The sequence below is a fragment of the Bombus terrestris genome, chromosome 11 (genome assembly GCF_910591885.1).
Source record: "Bombus terrestris chromosome 11, iyBomTerr1.2, whole genome shotgun sequence".
Taxonomy (NCBI): Eukaryota; Metazoa; Arthropoda; class Insecta; order Hymenoptera; family Apidae; genus Bombus; species Bombus terrestris.
Genome location: NC_063279.1, coordinates 7400908 through 7414246, shown reverse-complemented (window position 1 = coordinate 7414246; position 13339 = coordinate 7400908). Strand labels below are relative to the sequence as shown.

The following is a 13339-nucleotide window of genomic DNA, read 5'->3' as shown; positions in this document are numbered from 1 at the left end:
AAAGAGAGTACAGAAGAGAAAAATATGGAGAAAAAAGGAGGCTTGTTCTCGAGTGCAAGAGAATAAAGTCGACGACGATGCTAACCTTCCGCTCGTTTCCTCGACAAAGAGCCTCCGTGTCCTTTAGACGTTCTCCATCGTCGAATCGACGATCACGGGAAACCACGAACGTAACAGGAGCTCTTTCGCTCGAAACGCTATTATCTTCTGTTGGCGAACCGTCCTCGTTTCCAAAAGAAGCTTCGAGTGTTTGACCGTGATCCTTCTTGCCAGATATTTTTTCGTTCCAAAGAATAGCCAAAAGAGAAAAAAGAGAGACAGGAAGCGGAGAAAGAAAAGTGGAAGAACAGTTACGAAATGGAAGCAAGGATAACGGTCAAGACTAAAGAGGAACGTGGAGAGAGAACGCTTTTCAACACGAATCTTAGCCAACCAAAAAGCATGCGTGCTTCTTTCACGCGTCCTCAGAAAACCCTATTCGCCTTTTATTTGTACAGGGTGTTTCCAATTTTTCTGAGAAAACTGCAACAAGCATAATGGGATAAAAAGAAAAAAACGTTAATTGAAGAAAATAGTTACATATTACTAGTTAAAATACTTTATCTTACATTTTTCATTTATTCATTTCATTTATCAAGGTAGTATTGAGATACTTGTAGATCCCCGTGTGTTTTACTTAGCGAGTAAAGTTGTACTGTACAGGCTGTATTATAAAATAATGAGCAAATATTTTGAATACTTATTCTTATCAATTGTCATAATTTTGATTTAATATATATTAAAAATGATATTATTTATTATAGTATTTTAAACAAGTGACAACAATAAATCTTCAATTTTCTTCACTTTTAACTATGAAAAATGTTATATATAAAGTTGTGCTGTAAATCTTTTACCACTATTTTGAAAATGTGCTTATGTTGTTGTAGAAGATTTAGAGATAGGACAATGCAGAGAATGGGTATAATGTGTTAAAAATGTATGGAATACTTAATGTAAAGTATTGTTTATAGTATTATATCTACTAGAGAATACAAATTTCTATCCAAGTTTTATTCCTTTAATTGTTCTTTCACGAAAATATAAATTCACAACTACATTTGTGCTTCCCATTTACGAAGATAAGATTTCTTTTTTTAATCATCGAATATTAATTATGTATTAGGATAATATAAGATTGACAACTTCGTAGAAAGTGCGGTTGGATTAATTTCCCTTCTGAAAGGCTCATTTGTAAATCCTGTTTCAGCAATTTATCCAGGAAAATTGAAAACACTCTGTATTATTATTATTATATTTTATAGTGTGTATTAGAGAATGTAAAATGGTAGAAAGATGAATATGACGAGAATAATAAGAAGGGTTGTTGGGTTAAAGGTACTCGATAGGAAGGTCGGACGCGGACAACGGAGTCCAGTATTCCTGGCTGTGGAAGCTGGCGAACGTCACCCAGTCACCGTACAGCTATCTGTGGACCAATACCAGCACCGCACCGGAACTAATCGCAGGACCGTCCAGGAGAACCATGTATGTCACCGCATTGTACTTCACGATGACCTGCATGACCTCCGTGGGCTTTGGCAACGTCGCCGCCGAGACCGACAACGAGAAGATTTTTACCATCTGCATGATGATCATTGCCGGTATGATTTTTCAATTTTTTCTTTTTATTTCTTAATTGAAGTTTGCGATACTACCTTTACTAAAATCAGATTATCTTTTTAAGGTATCCAATTGGTAATGAAATTCTTGTATCCTCAAGAGCGAATGTTGGGATTGTAAAGAACCTAACTCCAATCTAAATGGAGATTTCTTTTACTTACTAAATATTATATAAGAAATGTTAGATATTTTGGATAGTTCACATATTTTTGCCTTTCTACCTCTGTGACTTCTTAGTTTTAAAATGCCTTCGCCTTTCTCATAAATGCATCAGTATTCATAATCTGATTACCACTTTCAGACTTTTAGAGGAAGGAAATTGTGCAAAATTTAATTCCACAAATTTTCACGAGTTTGCACAGGGTGTATCGGTTTTAATTTGGAATACCTACGTCGTGCGGTTCTCTCACAAACAGTTTTAGACGTAATATCCGTTTTAACATACTTATCTCTCGGGTCACGACAAACACGAATTTGCAACTACTCTCTACTGGACTAGTTTGTGAACTTTCGAGCACCTTACAATTTTATTTGAAACTCAAAGAGTTTAAATCGGTGTCTTGCTGACTGACAATCAGGCGTTATCGTTTTAGCTAATTTATCATTATCAAGTTCTATTTGAATTGATCTATAAATCTGTAAAATTGTTCGATTGTTTGCAGCCCTGTTGTATGCCACGATCTTCGGTCACGTGACTACGATCATCCAACAGATGACATCGGCCACGGCCAAATATCACGACATGCTGAACAACGTGAGGGAGTTCATGAAGCTGCACGAGGTGCCGAAGGCGCTTAGCGAACGCGTGATGGATTACGTGGTGAGCACCTGGGCGATGACCAAGGGCCTAGACACCGACAAGGTACTTAACTATTGCCCCAAGGATATGAAGGCGGATATCTGCGTTCATCTGAACAGGAAGGTCTTCAACGAACACCCTGCATTTAGGCAAGCTTCGTCACTCTTCTTAGATTTTAGTGTATTCTTGCATAGAGATGTCCTTATGTGGCGCGTATAATCTAACAAAATTTTTCCTGCAATTTACTATTAATTATATACCTAAGCCATTCGTTTTTTAGAAATTGTACAGTACTTATGTATCTTTTATCGATATGTCTTAATTTTTGTGATCCTTGTATCATGACTTGTAATTATAATGACTTATAATTAATATGTACAATCATATTTATACACTTTCGTCTTCAGATTGGCCTCCGATGGCTGCCTCCGTGCTCTGGCGATGCATTTCACGATGTCCCACAGCGCGCCAGGCGATCTATTGTATCACACAGGCGAGTCTATCGATTCGTTGTGCTTCATCGTGACCGGAAGTCTCGAGGTGATCCAGGATGACGAGGTCGTGGCGATCCTCGGCAAGGGTGACGTGTTCGGCGACAGCTTCTGGACAAACCCGTCCGTAGGACAAAGCGCTGCCAATGTTCGAGCTCTTACTTACTGTGATCTCCACACGATCAAGAGAGATCGGTTGCTGGAGGTGCTGGATTTTTATCAGGCTTTCGCCAACTCTTTTGCCAGGAATCTCGTTCTGACTTACAACCTTAGCCATCGGGTGAGTGTTTCTTAAATTTTGCTTCTATTTTTATTTTTGTTTTGTTTTATCGATTATTTCAGACATACTTAATTTTTACAGATTAAGTGCTGCTGTTTGTTTATTTTAGATGTTAAATTCGTTTGAAATTTTAAATATCTTTCCATATTGTTTTAAATAATTTCTTTACAGAATTTGTAATCTTCCTGAGTTTATAAATTGCCAATTTGAAGCATCGATGATATCGTAAGTTGCCAATTTGAAATTTTGGTCCTCTTTTTCTCAAAAATTTCTTATTTTAACCTTTGATGGCTTAGTATTTAACTTTGATTATTTTAAGGATCGTTAATTTTTTATCTTGGGGATTTCAAAATCAATAAGTGGAATTAGTGATTCCAAAAATCTTCAAAATAGTTAATTTGAAATTCTATCTTCGAAAATTGCTATTTTGAAATTTGCCAAATTGAAAGAAAGAAAGGCAAAGAGTGAAGGGTAAAGAAAAGATTTGAAATCTCGAGGTTTCAATTCTTTATTGAACTCTTAGCATTATACTGAACAGCAGTGCAATGTTTGCTCTTTGGCTTTGTTCTCTCAACAGAACAGAGGGAACATTGACCGCCAGCCGACTCAGATACGAATAACACACACAGTCTTATGTAACAATAGTAATGAATATGTGTTGTACAAGTTTCTTCTCGTCGATAGACTTTATTCAGCGTATCAAGAAGTCCGATTAAAAATGATTGATGACTCACCAGGCACTAGATAATAGGCATTCGAAAAACACAGCAACTCGTACGGTATAATATTTTTTTTCATTTCTTTTTTTTCTGTATATATATATTTGTTTTAATATTGCTCCATCAATGGTAGAGTCAATTTGAAATGACTTTAGTACGAGAGATCAGGCCGTTACAGGGACATGAAATTTTTTTTCAAAAAGATCAGCTAGCAAACAACCAGAAGAAAATGCTTGAAGAACGCGATTGTTGATCATTGTTTTTAGTAACTATTAATATTATTCTGTTAAAACAATTCCACGAAATCTAGAGAATCATCTTGTTTTTCTATTTTTTCATTTACAGGTATTGCATTATACAATGACCTTCTTTTGTTTCTACAAAGCTGATACAGTTTTGAATAGCCTGATATGTTTTCCTTTTTTCCTCTTTTCCATACTATCTCAAACAAATGTCTAATATCACAATTACTCTTTCTTTTCTCTTAATCCGTCACTGTACATCTTGCGACCAGACATCTCTAATATGACTCTTGAGGTAGAATCTTGATCCAAAACTGACCTTGCATCTTGTTCTTCTTCTTCGACTTGTGGAATAGGACCAACACCCCAAACCTCACAGTGTTTAATCCTAAAATTCTCCTTGCCACTGAGTTGCACATAATTCTGGAAGGTTGTGCAAGACAAGCTTGATTTTCCAGTTCCATATTCACAGTCCAGCCATAAGCCTGGATAATTCAACTGTCCTCCCATGAGCAGCCCATTAGGCATAGTTTGTTGATGAAGATTTAAGTACTGGAAATGGTTGTTGTAACCAGTGCAAGGAAATGTAAGTATATCTGGTTCAAGTTTGAATAAAAAGGAAGATTGGTTTCCAATGAAATTCGGTCCAACTCTCCAACTATCAGAGGCAAAACCTCCAAACACGTGGTCATCGGTGTCCTGAAGAATTAAAATAGTTGATCCTTGCATGGTGATTCTTCCAAGCATAGTGGAAAATGATTCTCCATGCACTTGACTGGAAAATAAAAATCTCCATTCGTTGCGAAGCTCGTGAGGCAAACTGAGATTCAAGAACAGAACATCACCCAATCCCAAAATACTTGGAAAATGTGGTATATTCTCCAAACCCTTGCAACCTGGCAAGAGGTTCAAATCGTTTATTCTACTGCTTGCATTCTTGTCTCCTTTTTTCTGAGAAACCAAGAAAAGGCACTGAAAAACGTGCGATTGTATGGTATTGAAAGTGGTTGTTGTAGAGAACCAGTTCTCTACTTGTTCGGTGGTCAGTGTCTCACCATGTTTGACTAGATCTACGCACAAACTTCTGGATCTCATCCCTATTCTCCTAGTGTTTACTGTGCAACCAATGCTGCTCCATGTTAAGTAGTGTGCATTCCCAGAGTTTTTTTGTAGTCTCAAGTAGGAATTAATGGTGGCTTGAAGATATTGAAGGAACGTTGCAGTGGGTATTTCATGTTTCTGCTCCTCTTCCGAGAAGCCATTGAAAATCAGGCTAGTCCTCTCCTCCGGACTGCCACGTATGGCAAACACATACAATCTCCCAAAATTCTCTCCATTTATGGCAGACACTCTCTTTCCTGGTTCATGACAAAGGAACCTTACTACAAATTGCAGTAGTACATCATCCAAATGACTGGACCAGTGTTTGAATATATCTTCGCGTTTTATAGAGCCTGAACTCCGGGACATGGACTTGAACAGATTCTCCACCAAGGTCAGCTCCTCCGCGGAGAGGATATTCGCGGATGAAGCGGAACGGCTCGAACCATGACCCATCTGAAACAAATCGATTACTTTCAGAAAAATCGTTCCATACAACTGTCAAAAAATAAAGAAAACATTCTTGTGTAAACATATGACTATCAAACAATTGATCTACTTTGCATATTTTAAAATTCATTGCTATTTACGATAATATACGTCGCTAGATTTAGAAATGACTGGTAATCGTAAGAAATTGGAGAAAAGATAAGGATTTACAAACCTTTCAAACGCGAGGAGTACTTTCCACATCAATCCATATACCTCAGTTTTCCCAGTGAAAACTTCGGTTCGACACGAATCACGGTAATAGAAGTACGCAAGTACGCGTACTTTCTTTCAGAATGGATCGCCAAGCATCTGAAACGAAATTCTGAAACGGAACTCGTGCGGTCCGGGAGCTTCCCCGAGCCGACACAATAAATAAGATATTTTGAGGTTAGTCACAAGTGCAAGTAACCTGCTACTAGTGCGCTCACGGTGCGCCTATCGACTGCTCTACTCGCGCATGTGCAGAGTAAAGTTAAACGAAACCTCCCACCCTTAACCTGCAACTTTCTATCCGGAAAAAAGGAAATAGCAGGGGAGCGTCGCTTTCCCGGCGTTAGAAACTGGATTACCTGAAAAAATTCAATTACCCGAGTTATCTACGTTTTATTCCAGTAAAGGAATATTAAAACATAGAGAGTTATTACATACTGAAATTACCTACGTTGATTTCATTCCTTAATAAGCTTAACGAACGAAGATCATCTCGCATCTCCGGAAACGTTAGTCGTGTTCAAAGAATCTGAGAATCGAAGCATCCTTGTAGGAAACACTGTAAGTGCTAAAAATCAAATTTCTTCAGGAGAAAGAGAAAAAGTTAGCTGACTTTAGTATTTCGAAATTTCATTTATTTATAGACAGAGATATATATTTACAGAAGCCAAACTAATCAACTCCGCTTTTTATTAATTTATTCAGTCTGTTATATGTGTATACGAATAATATCTGATTCCCATACTTCCGTCAGTTTACTTATCGCAAAAAAATCACGCGAATAGTGATAAATCTCAAAGTAAATTTTAAAAAAGGCGTTTTTAATATCTTCACTATCCTGTACTTTTCAATTGATAGAGTTGATTAATGTGACTTCTCAATCATAAGAAATGTATTAAAAGATCTTTTTATTTTTTACATTTATTCACCATCATTCATGAAAAAGAAAATTATATTTGTAGAGAACTCTGTATTTACCACCTTTTAGTTGTAAAGAAAACTAAATGTGCCATTCATTTACAAATCCTATAAGTATAGTAAATTAAAAATATACTTATTTAATACGTTCTTTTCATTTCCGAGTAGAATGCATTACAAAAGTGTATTTTAAAATATTCCAAGTGGTATTTGATGTACACATATTTTAACATCGTTTGAAGTAGCACTTAAGTGTTCTTTACTCATTCGTGCTATCTATTAGCATTACTGTTAACTGCAATACTTGAAAAGTAGGGTTATTTAAGTGAAATGAATTCGTCAAATTCGTTTATAAACAATTTTCAAGCGATTTATGTTTGGGGTTAGGTTAATTATCATAATTCAGTAGTGTGTGTATTATTTTATTTCTGCAAGTTATTTTGCTATTTATTTTATTGATACTTATATAATATATCGCTACTAACTCAAATAACCCCACCATAAGGTTATTCGAAGCATTTTCTCGTTTTTCATAGTTCTCTTGCTGGACCTAAAATAAGTATATACATGATATTGTTTCGTTATTATATTGAAGATTAATGGTGTTTCTTAATATACAAGTTTGATTACGCTGTGCAGAGATTGACTTACTATACTGCCATATTCTATATTCTATATTCCCATTGGCAAGTAAAACATTTTTTAGTAGAAAAGAGGCAAACATTTTTTTATTTTGACACTTGTATTTTGTATAATAATAAGGATGCTTCGATTATTTCGATAGTTTTATATATATGATGTGGAAGCGTAAGGACGATTATTAACACTCGAATAATGGTCACCTACATAGCAAGGGGTGTAAAAAAGCCGATAAAGGGTCCGACGCGTTCTAGACCATTAATAATAGCAAAGGAGCGACTCGAGAGCATAAATAATTGTTCCGGGCCCCATAAATAATCGCTCGTCGTTCCAACTGCGCCGTGTCGTTCATCCTGATTAATTACGCCGAGCATACTGCGTTCCATAACGAATTCTATACTCTGCAAATGTTGCAGAAAATGCAAGAAAATACAAGATGTAAGAAGATATTATAAAGTATAAGATAATTTGCAAGCTAATTGATACACACTGGATCATGAATGTATTTGAACACTTACCATGAAAAACATTTATGCCCACATTGTATATACTATACATATATCTTGAGATTTTATTATTATTATTATTATTATGAGATACAAATATCATATTGATAAAATTTCAAACCAATCTGAAATTGTATACATTTGATTACATAAAACGGATTATATATGGACATATTAAGATATATTATATGTATGTATATATCGTATGTGTTATGTAAAACATTTTGAAATTTCATTAACGCAATAATGAGATAGCACTGTCGTGATTATATTGATACAATTTCAAGACAATCTGAACTTGTATATCTTATATGTATTAGATAAAACGGATTATATACTGCACGTGTCATGTAAAACATTTTGAGGTTATATAATCATTGTAACGAGACGAGACTGTTACGACTATATTTGTCAAATCCGCAATCAATGTGAAAATGTATGTAAATGTTAATTAATAAAAAAGATATTTGTTTTATTAATTAATAAAAAAAGATATTTGTTGCAAACATACATTAGTAAAAAGAAACTTGTATATAATATGAATAATATATTAACAATAGTCTTAAATATACAATTAGTACCAAAGATCGTTTCATTGTTATATCGTAGTTTATTAATATAGCGAATAATCGATTGTTTAAATACTTTTGTGACTCCTGCAGAATATGTATTTCTATCAAATATTTTTTTAATTTTCTACATATATTTTCAGATTCGTCTCAAACTTTACCAATACGATCGTAATAGTCGAGTTTGGAATTTTCAAATGTTTCATGTAACACACATAGTATGTTCCATGGATATTGAAATACTTTCGTGAGCCTGTGTACTTGTTATTATGCTTATTTAAGCGCGTAAAATGGAATCGAATCGTTTTGTGCAGCTGATCTTCCGGAAGGTAGCGGATGTCCGTCGAGAAAAGGAGCTGGCTGAAAGGAGGAAAAACGAGCCGCAGTTAGATCAAGCTCAGGATCACCTGGTGCGCAAAATTTTCTCGAGGTAGGGACAGATTTGTTGCCTGTCAAGCTCGAATGGATAACATCCGATCCATTCTATTTAAATAACTAACGCCTCTCTTAGTGTTCTCTCTCTCATTCTCCAATGAAAAAATCAAATTTTATATTAGTAAAAAAATAACTTTGTTTTGTTTACTTAAAAAAAAATCTTTTTTAATTTACAGGTTTCGTTGTGATTTTTTTGTTGTCGAATGAAGAAGCATTGCGAGAGGTTACGATGTTACAATTAGAATTAATTTTGGTGGATACGAATTCGTTCGTAAATAAATCAAGGCATCAACCATATGGATTTACGAACCCACGTCTGACTATGGAGTTCTGTTACTACTTAAAGCATATCTTAACGAACGTTTAAACAGACCTTCTTTAAACTGGATAGTTATTAAGATAGCTTATTTAAAAAAAAACGAATACGTATTCACGAGATAATTAACGTTAGCCTCGATTCTCTGTGATCACGTGAAAGGCCGTGCAGAGTGGACAGCTGGTCTGTATTCGCAAATCCAACAGGCTGACGAATATATGTATCTTTTTTTTAAAGCGCAATCTCGCTGGGAATATCGAATGAGAGAACAAGGAGCGAGAATGGGATCGTGTGAACGATATTTTCCCTCTTATACGTGTGTATTTCAAGCCTTGTAAGATTCGTCGCTGAAAAATCACAAAACACAGAAAAGAGCATAAAGAACAAGAAAGTCCAAAAATCTATGAAATACACGCGCATAAAGATACGAGAAGAAACATTCGGGCGCCAATTACAGACTACTGAATCAATAATACTCTTAACTAACATTACAAAAAGCGAAAGCACGAGCGTGAAAGAGCGTGTGCGAGAGGGAGGGAGAGAAAGAGATTATGTTAGCACACATGATTGATGATTATATCAATGCAAAGAATATAAGAAAAAAAAAAGTAAAAAATTAGAAAATTTTCGTATCGTATGCTGTGGTAAATTATTGTTGATTGTTGATCGTTGCTTGGCTGGCCTGTTGTCCGTAAAGGTTCAAGACCGACGGGGATGCCCAGATCGGCGTGAGCAGGGCCGCAAATGGACGGTCCCAGCAGGATTCCGACGAGGAGCTCACCGTGAACGTCCTGCCGCCCTGGCCCAGTTTTAGGCAATTTCATTTCTTACGTATTTATTTATCTTTCTTCATTCTTTTTATTGCCATCTTTGCTACTTCTTACGTACACTCTTATATTATTGATTATTATTACTCTATATTTATATTGATTCGATTAATTATTCTTCTCATTATGATTATATTTAACCATCGTTATTATGATTGTATATCGTTATATATATACACATATATATATATATATATAATTATTATTATTATTCTCCACTGTGATTTTTCTCTACATACATATTATATATACATGTATATATGTATATATACATATGTACATACATCTATCCCTAGATATATTTATATTTTTAGAAATGAAGATCACACACACAAGGGAAAAACATGATAACTATAGTTTTTAGTAGTTTCTGGATTTTAATGTCACTTTGTGTGACTTAAACAGAGAAATTTCTTATACGACTGGAAATAGAAATAACATGGTAAGTTAAAGGTACGCGTCTTTTAAAAGTGTCTCTAATTAATCTAAAAGTTAAATAAAGAAGAGAAGTAAGGCTAAAATTAAATTAAGCACAAAACTGATATTGTAGAAATTATAAAGGGCATGAAAATAACACATATCATAGATTTTTAACACAGATTTTTAAAGCTGTTTCCCTGTGAAAGTGTACAATATACAGTTAATCAAAATAATTAATATATATGTATGTAAAAATATTTGATTATCGTGTTCTTCCCCTGTAGTCGTCAACTATACGACTATAACTATCGTTACTATATATATGTATATATACATACTTATACGGGTCGATTTTGTACATGTATACCTGCCTAAATTATTTATATATCACGGATGAGCAATTGTTGAGAGAGCGTGAACGTTTTTTACGTGGAGATTCGAGAAACAGAAAACTTTTTTTTAGATCGACACGATCCACCTCGGGACGAGCGGCTTACCGGCAACGATGGACCGTGCAGAATTTTTCTATATTCCGATCGTGTGTATTTACACGTAACCGTGAAACCAAAAAACACGTCGAAGCAAAAAAAAAAAAAAGAAATTCGTATCTAAAAGAAAATTGAATCGAACGAATGCAATCCGCGAAACCGATCTTTTTTTACTTGCTCTTCTTCTTCTTCTTCTTCTTCTTTTTCTTCTTCCTTCTTATTATTCTTCTTCCTCTTCTGGTCGTGTCGTACCTATTTTATGCAATTCGCGCGAACGTCTCCTCCGGGGGCGACCGATACGCATTTTTCTCGAGAAAAAGGTTTCGAAGGGTATCACGGATGTGCAATCGCTGTACACACGCTTGAAAGAGAAACTGATATGTATTCTCACTCAGCACGTCTACGAAGTAACCTGGGTAAATCGAATTCCCGTGTCTTTTAACCGGGACCCTTTTACGCCATCTCTTTACCATGTACTTTTCTCTATTTATTATTTTTCAACAATTCTTCTGTTTATATATATATTTTTTGTTCATATTGTGCAGGATGTCAATAAGACCCGGGCGATTTTACATGTTGTGAGCCTAGATATCGAGACAGTGAAGAGGGTTCCTGTGCAAAAATATCATTTGAGGAATATTTTTTCAAGTTAGAAACAATTTGGTTTTACGTTGGTAATACATGGATTACTGCGTAGATCACGTATTTGTCGCTCTGAGACAGGGCAGACTACGTGAGGAGAATGTGGTGAGGTCAGATAAGATGGATACAAAAATTTGCTTTCTCAGAATAGATAATACATGGGCGATGTTTTGTAAGAATATAATTTAGTTGTTACGTTAATTTAACTTCGTTGATATTAGACTGTATAACTTATACTATTGGTATTTTTTAGATGTTCGAGAAGGTGACCTATATTTAATAAATAAACATATATTTCATTCGAGAATTAAACGAAGAGATAGTTTTAATGTGGAAATTGACTAACAATATGTCGAACTTTAAAATTACTCTTCTATAGAGCACAGGAAATGCGACTCATCAATTTCAAGATGTTTTTAATCCCAAAACTAAAAGGGAGGACAATTTTGAGAAGTTAAAAGGATAGACTGAGGAGGATAAATCTACGCAGCTAACGGTGTATTTCCAACAGAGAATTAAATTATTTATAACTTCAAACATAAGGTTCAAGCAACATTCTTGTGCCTGAACTTTCTTCGTTGATTTGTTATTCAAAAATTACACCATGTAAACGTTTCTCGACTTTCTTATCACTCTATATGTATCACGTTTTCTTTTCTTTCTTTTGTCCTAATATCGTCGTACCGTTCTTTTTGTCTTCGTTGTCGTTCTTTGATAATTTTGGTATAATAATATTTAAATGATGAAAGCGAGAATTCGAAATCGATTTGCCCAGGAGTCGCATCGTTTATAGATGCGTACACATCACCCGATGCCATTATATTCAATATTTGTCATTTTTAACGATCACTGCAGTTCTGACGAATGCTAGAGTGCTGTAAGATATACGGCTTTAGAGGGTTATGCGCATTTTTCTCCCACCATAAATATATATACGTATATTATATATTCTTAGTGGAACCAGGATTTGTATAGAGCAAACTCGAGGGCTCTCTGTTTCGTTCAATTTCGAATCTCTTCTATTACTTAAGATCAATTTTACTGTTTTATTGCTGCTTCTTGATAAAACGGCACGGTCGCAAACGTTAACAGAACGATATGACGTATTGAGAGCAAAAATGGACCAAGTCACATTTTTTCTAAACGTGAATTTATTACATTGGAATTTATTACATTGACACTAGAATTACTAAACCAGTCAGAATGACTAGTATTTTTTGCTTTTTACGATTACCAAAAGCATGCAACTGTTTTTCATAGTATTAACTTTCGATAGTATTTACTTTTATTGTAACAAAAATATAATCTACTTTCATCACACTACCTTAATTCCAATTAATTACGTATACCATATCAAAGATCGGTAGTTCTATGTGTTAATTTATTGCACTGAGCTGTATTAACTCTTAAAAACTATCATTGTGTTAAATTCCTTTCAATGTTACTTCGCCTAACATTGAATAGTAATAATTGAATAGTAACATTGAAGAGTAATTGCACTCTGTTTGAATTCATTGATTTGCAAAATGGAAAAAGAATAAAGTGATGCAAAATGTCATGACGTGCTCTCTTTTTTTATGATA

The 13339-nt window shown here is 34.7% G+C and overlaps 2 protein-coding genes across 13 annotated transcripts in view; one reads left to right on the top strand and one right to left on the bottom strand.

Moving 5' to 3' along the window:
* LOC100647781 (potassium voltage-gated channel protein eag) overlaps nucleotides 1-13339 on the top strand; it is a 156012-nt gene that overhangs the window by 130813 nt on the left and 11860 nt on the right. For 8 of the 12 annotated variants that reach the window (XM_012313937.3, XM_020865265.2, XM_048410188.1 and 5 more), the window contains 5 exons: nucleotides 1378-1643; nucleotides 2325-2610; nucleotides 2869-3232; nucleotides 8943-9058; nucleotides 10077-10193. In XM_012313937.3, coding sequence (XP_012169327.1) covers nucleotides 1378-1643; nucleotides 2325-2610; nucleotides 2869-3232; nucleotides 8943-9058; nucleotides 10077-10193 — 1149 coding nt within the window. The remainder of the gene's footprint in view (nucleotides 1-1377; nucleotides 1644-2324; nucleotides 2611-2868; nucleotides 3233-8942; nucleotides 9059-10076; nucleotides 10194-13339) is intronic. The other 4 variants (XM_012313940.3, XM_012313939.3, XM_012313935.3 and 1 more) reach the window with 1 other exon arrangement.
* Nucleotides 3723-6244, bottom strand: LOC105665622 (MTOR-associated protein MEAK7). The gene is made up of 2 exons (XM_012313930.3): nucleotides 5959-6244; nucleotides 3723-5750 (listed from the first exon to the last, which is right to left on the bottom strand). Exon 2 carries the CDS (start codon nucleotides 5748-5750, stop codon nucleotides 4419-4421), a length of 1332 nt encoding a protein of 443 aa, XP_012169320.1. The 5' UTR covers nucleotides 5959-6244; the 3' UTR covers nucleotides 3723-4418.

Coding starts and splice junctions, on each gene's coding strand:
- LOC105665622 (XM_012313930.3), bottom strand. CDS start 5,750: ATGGGTCATGGTTCGAGCCGTTCCGCTTCATCCGCGAATATCCTCTCC.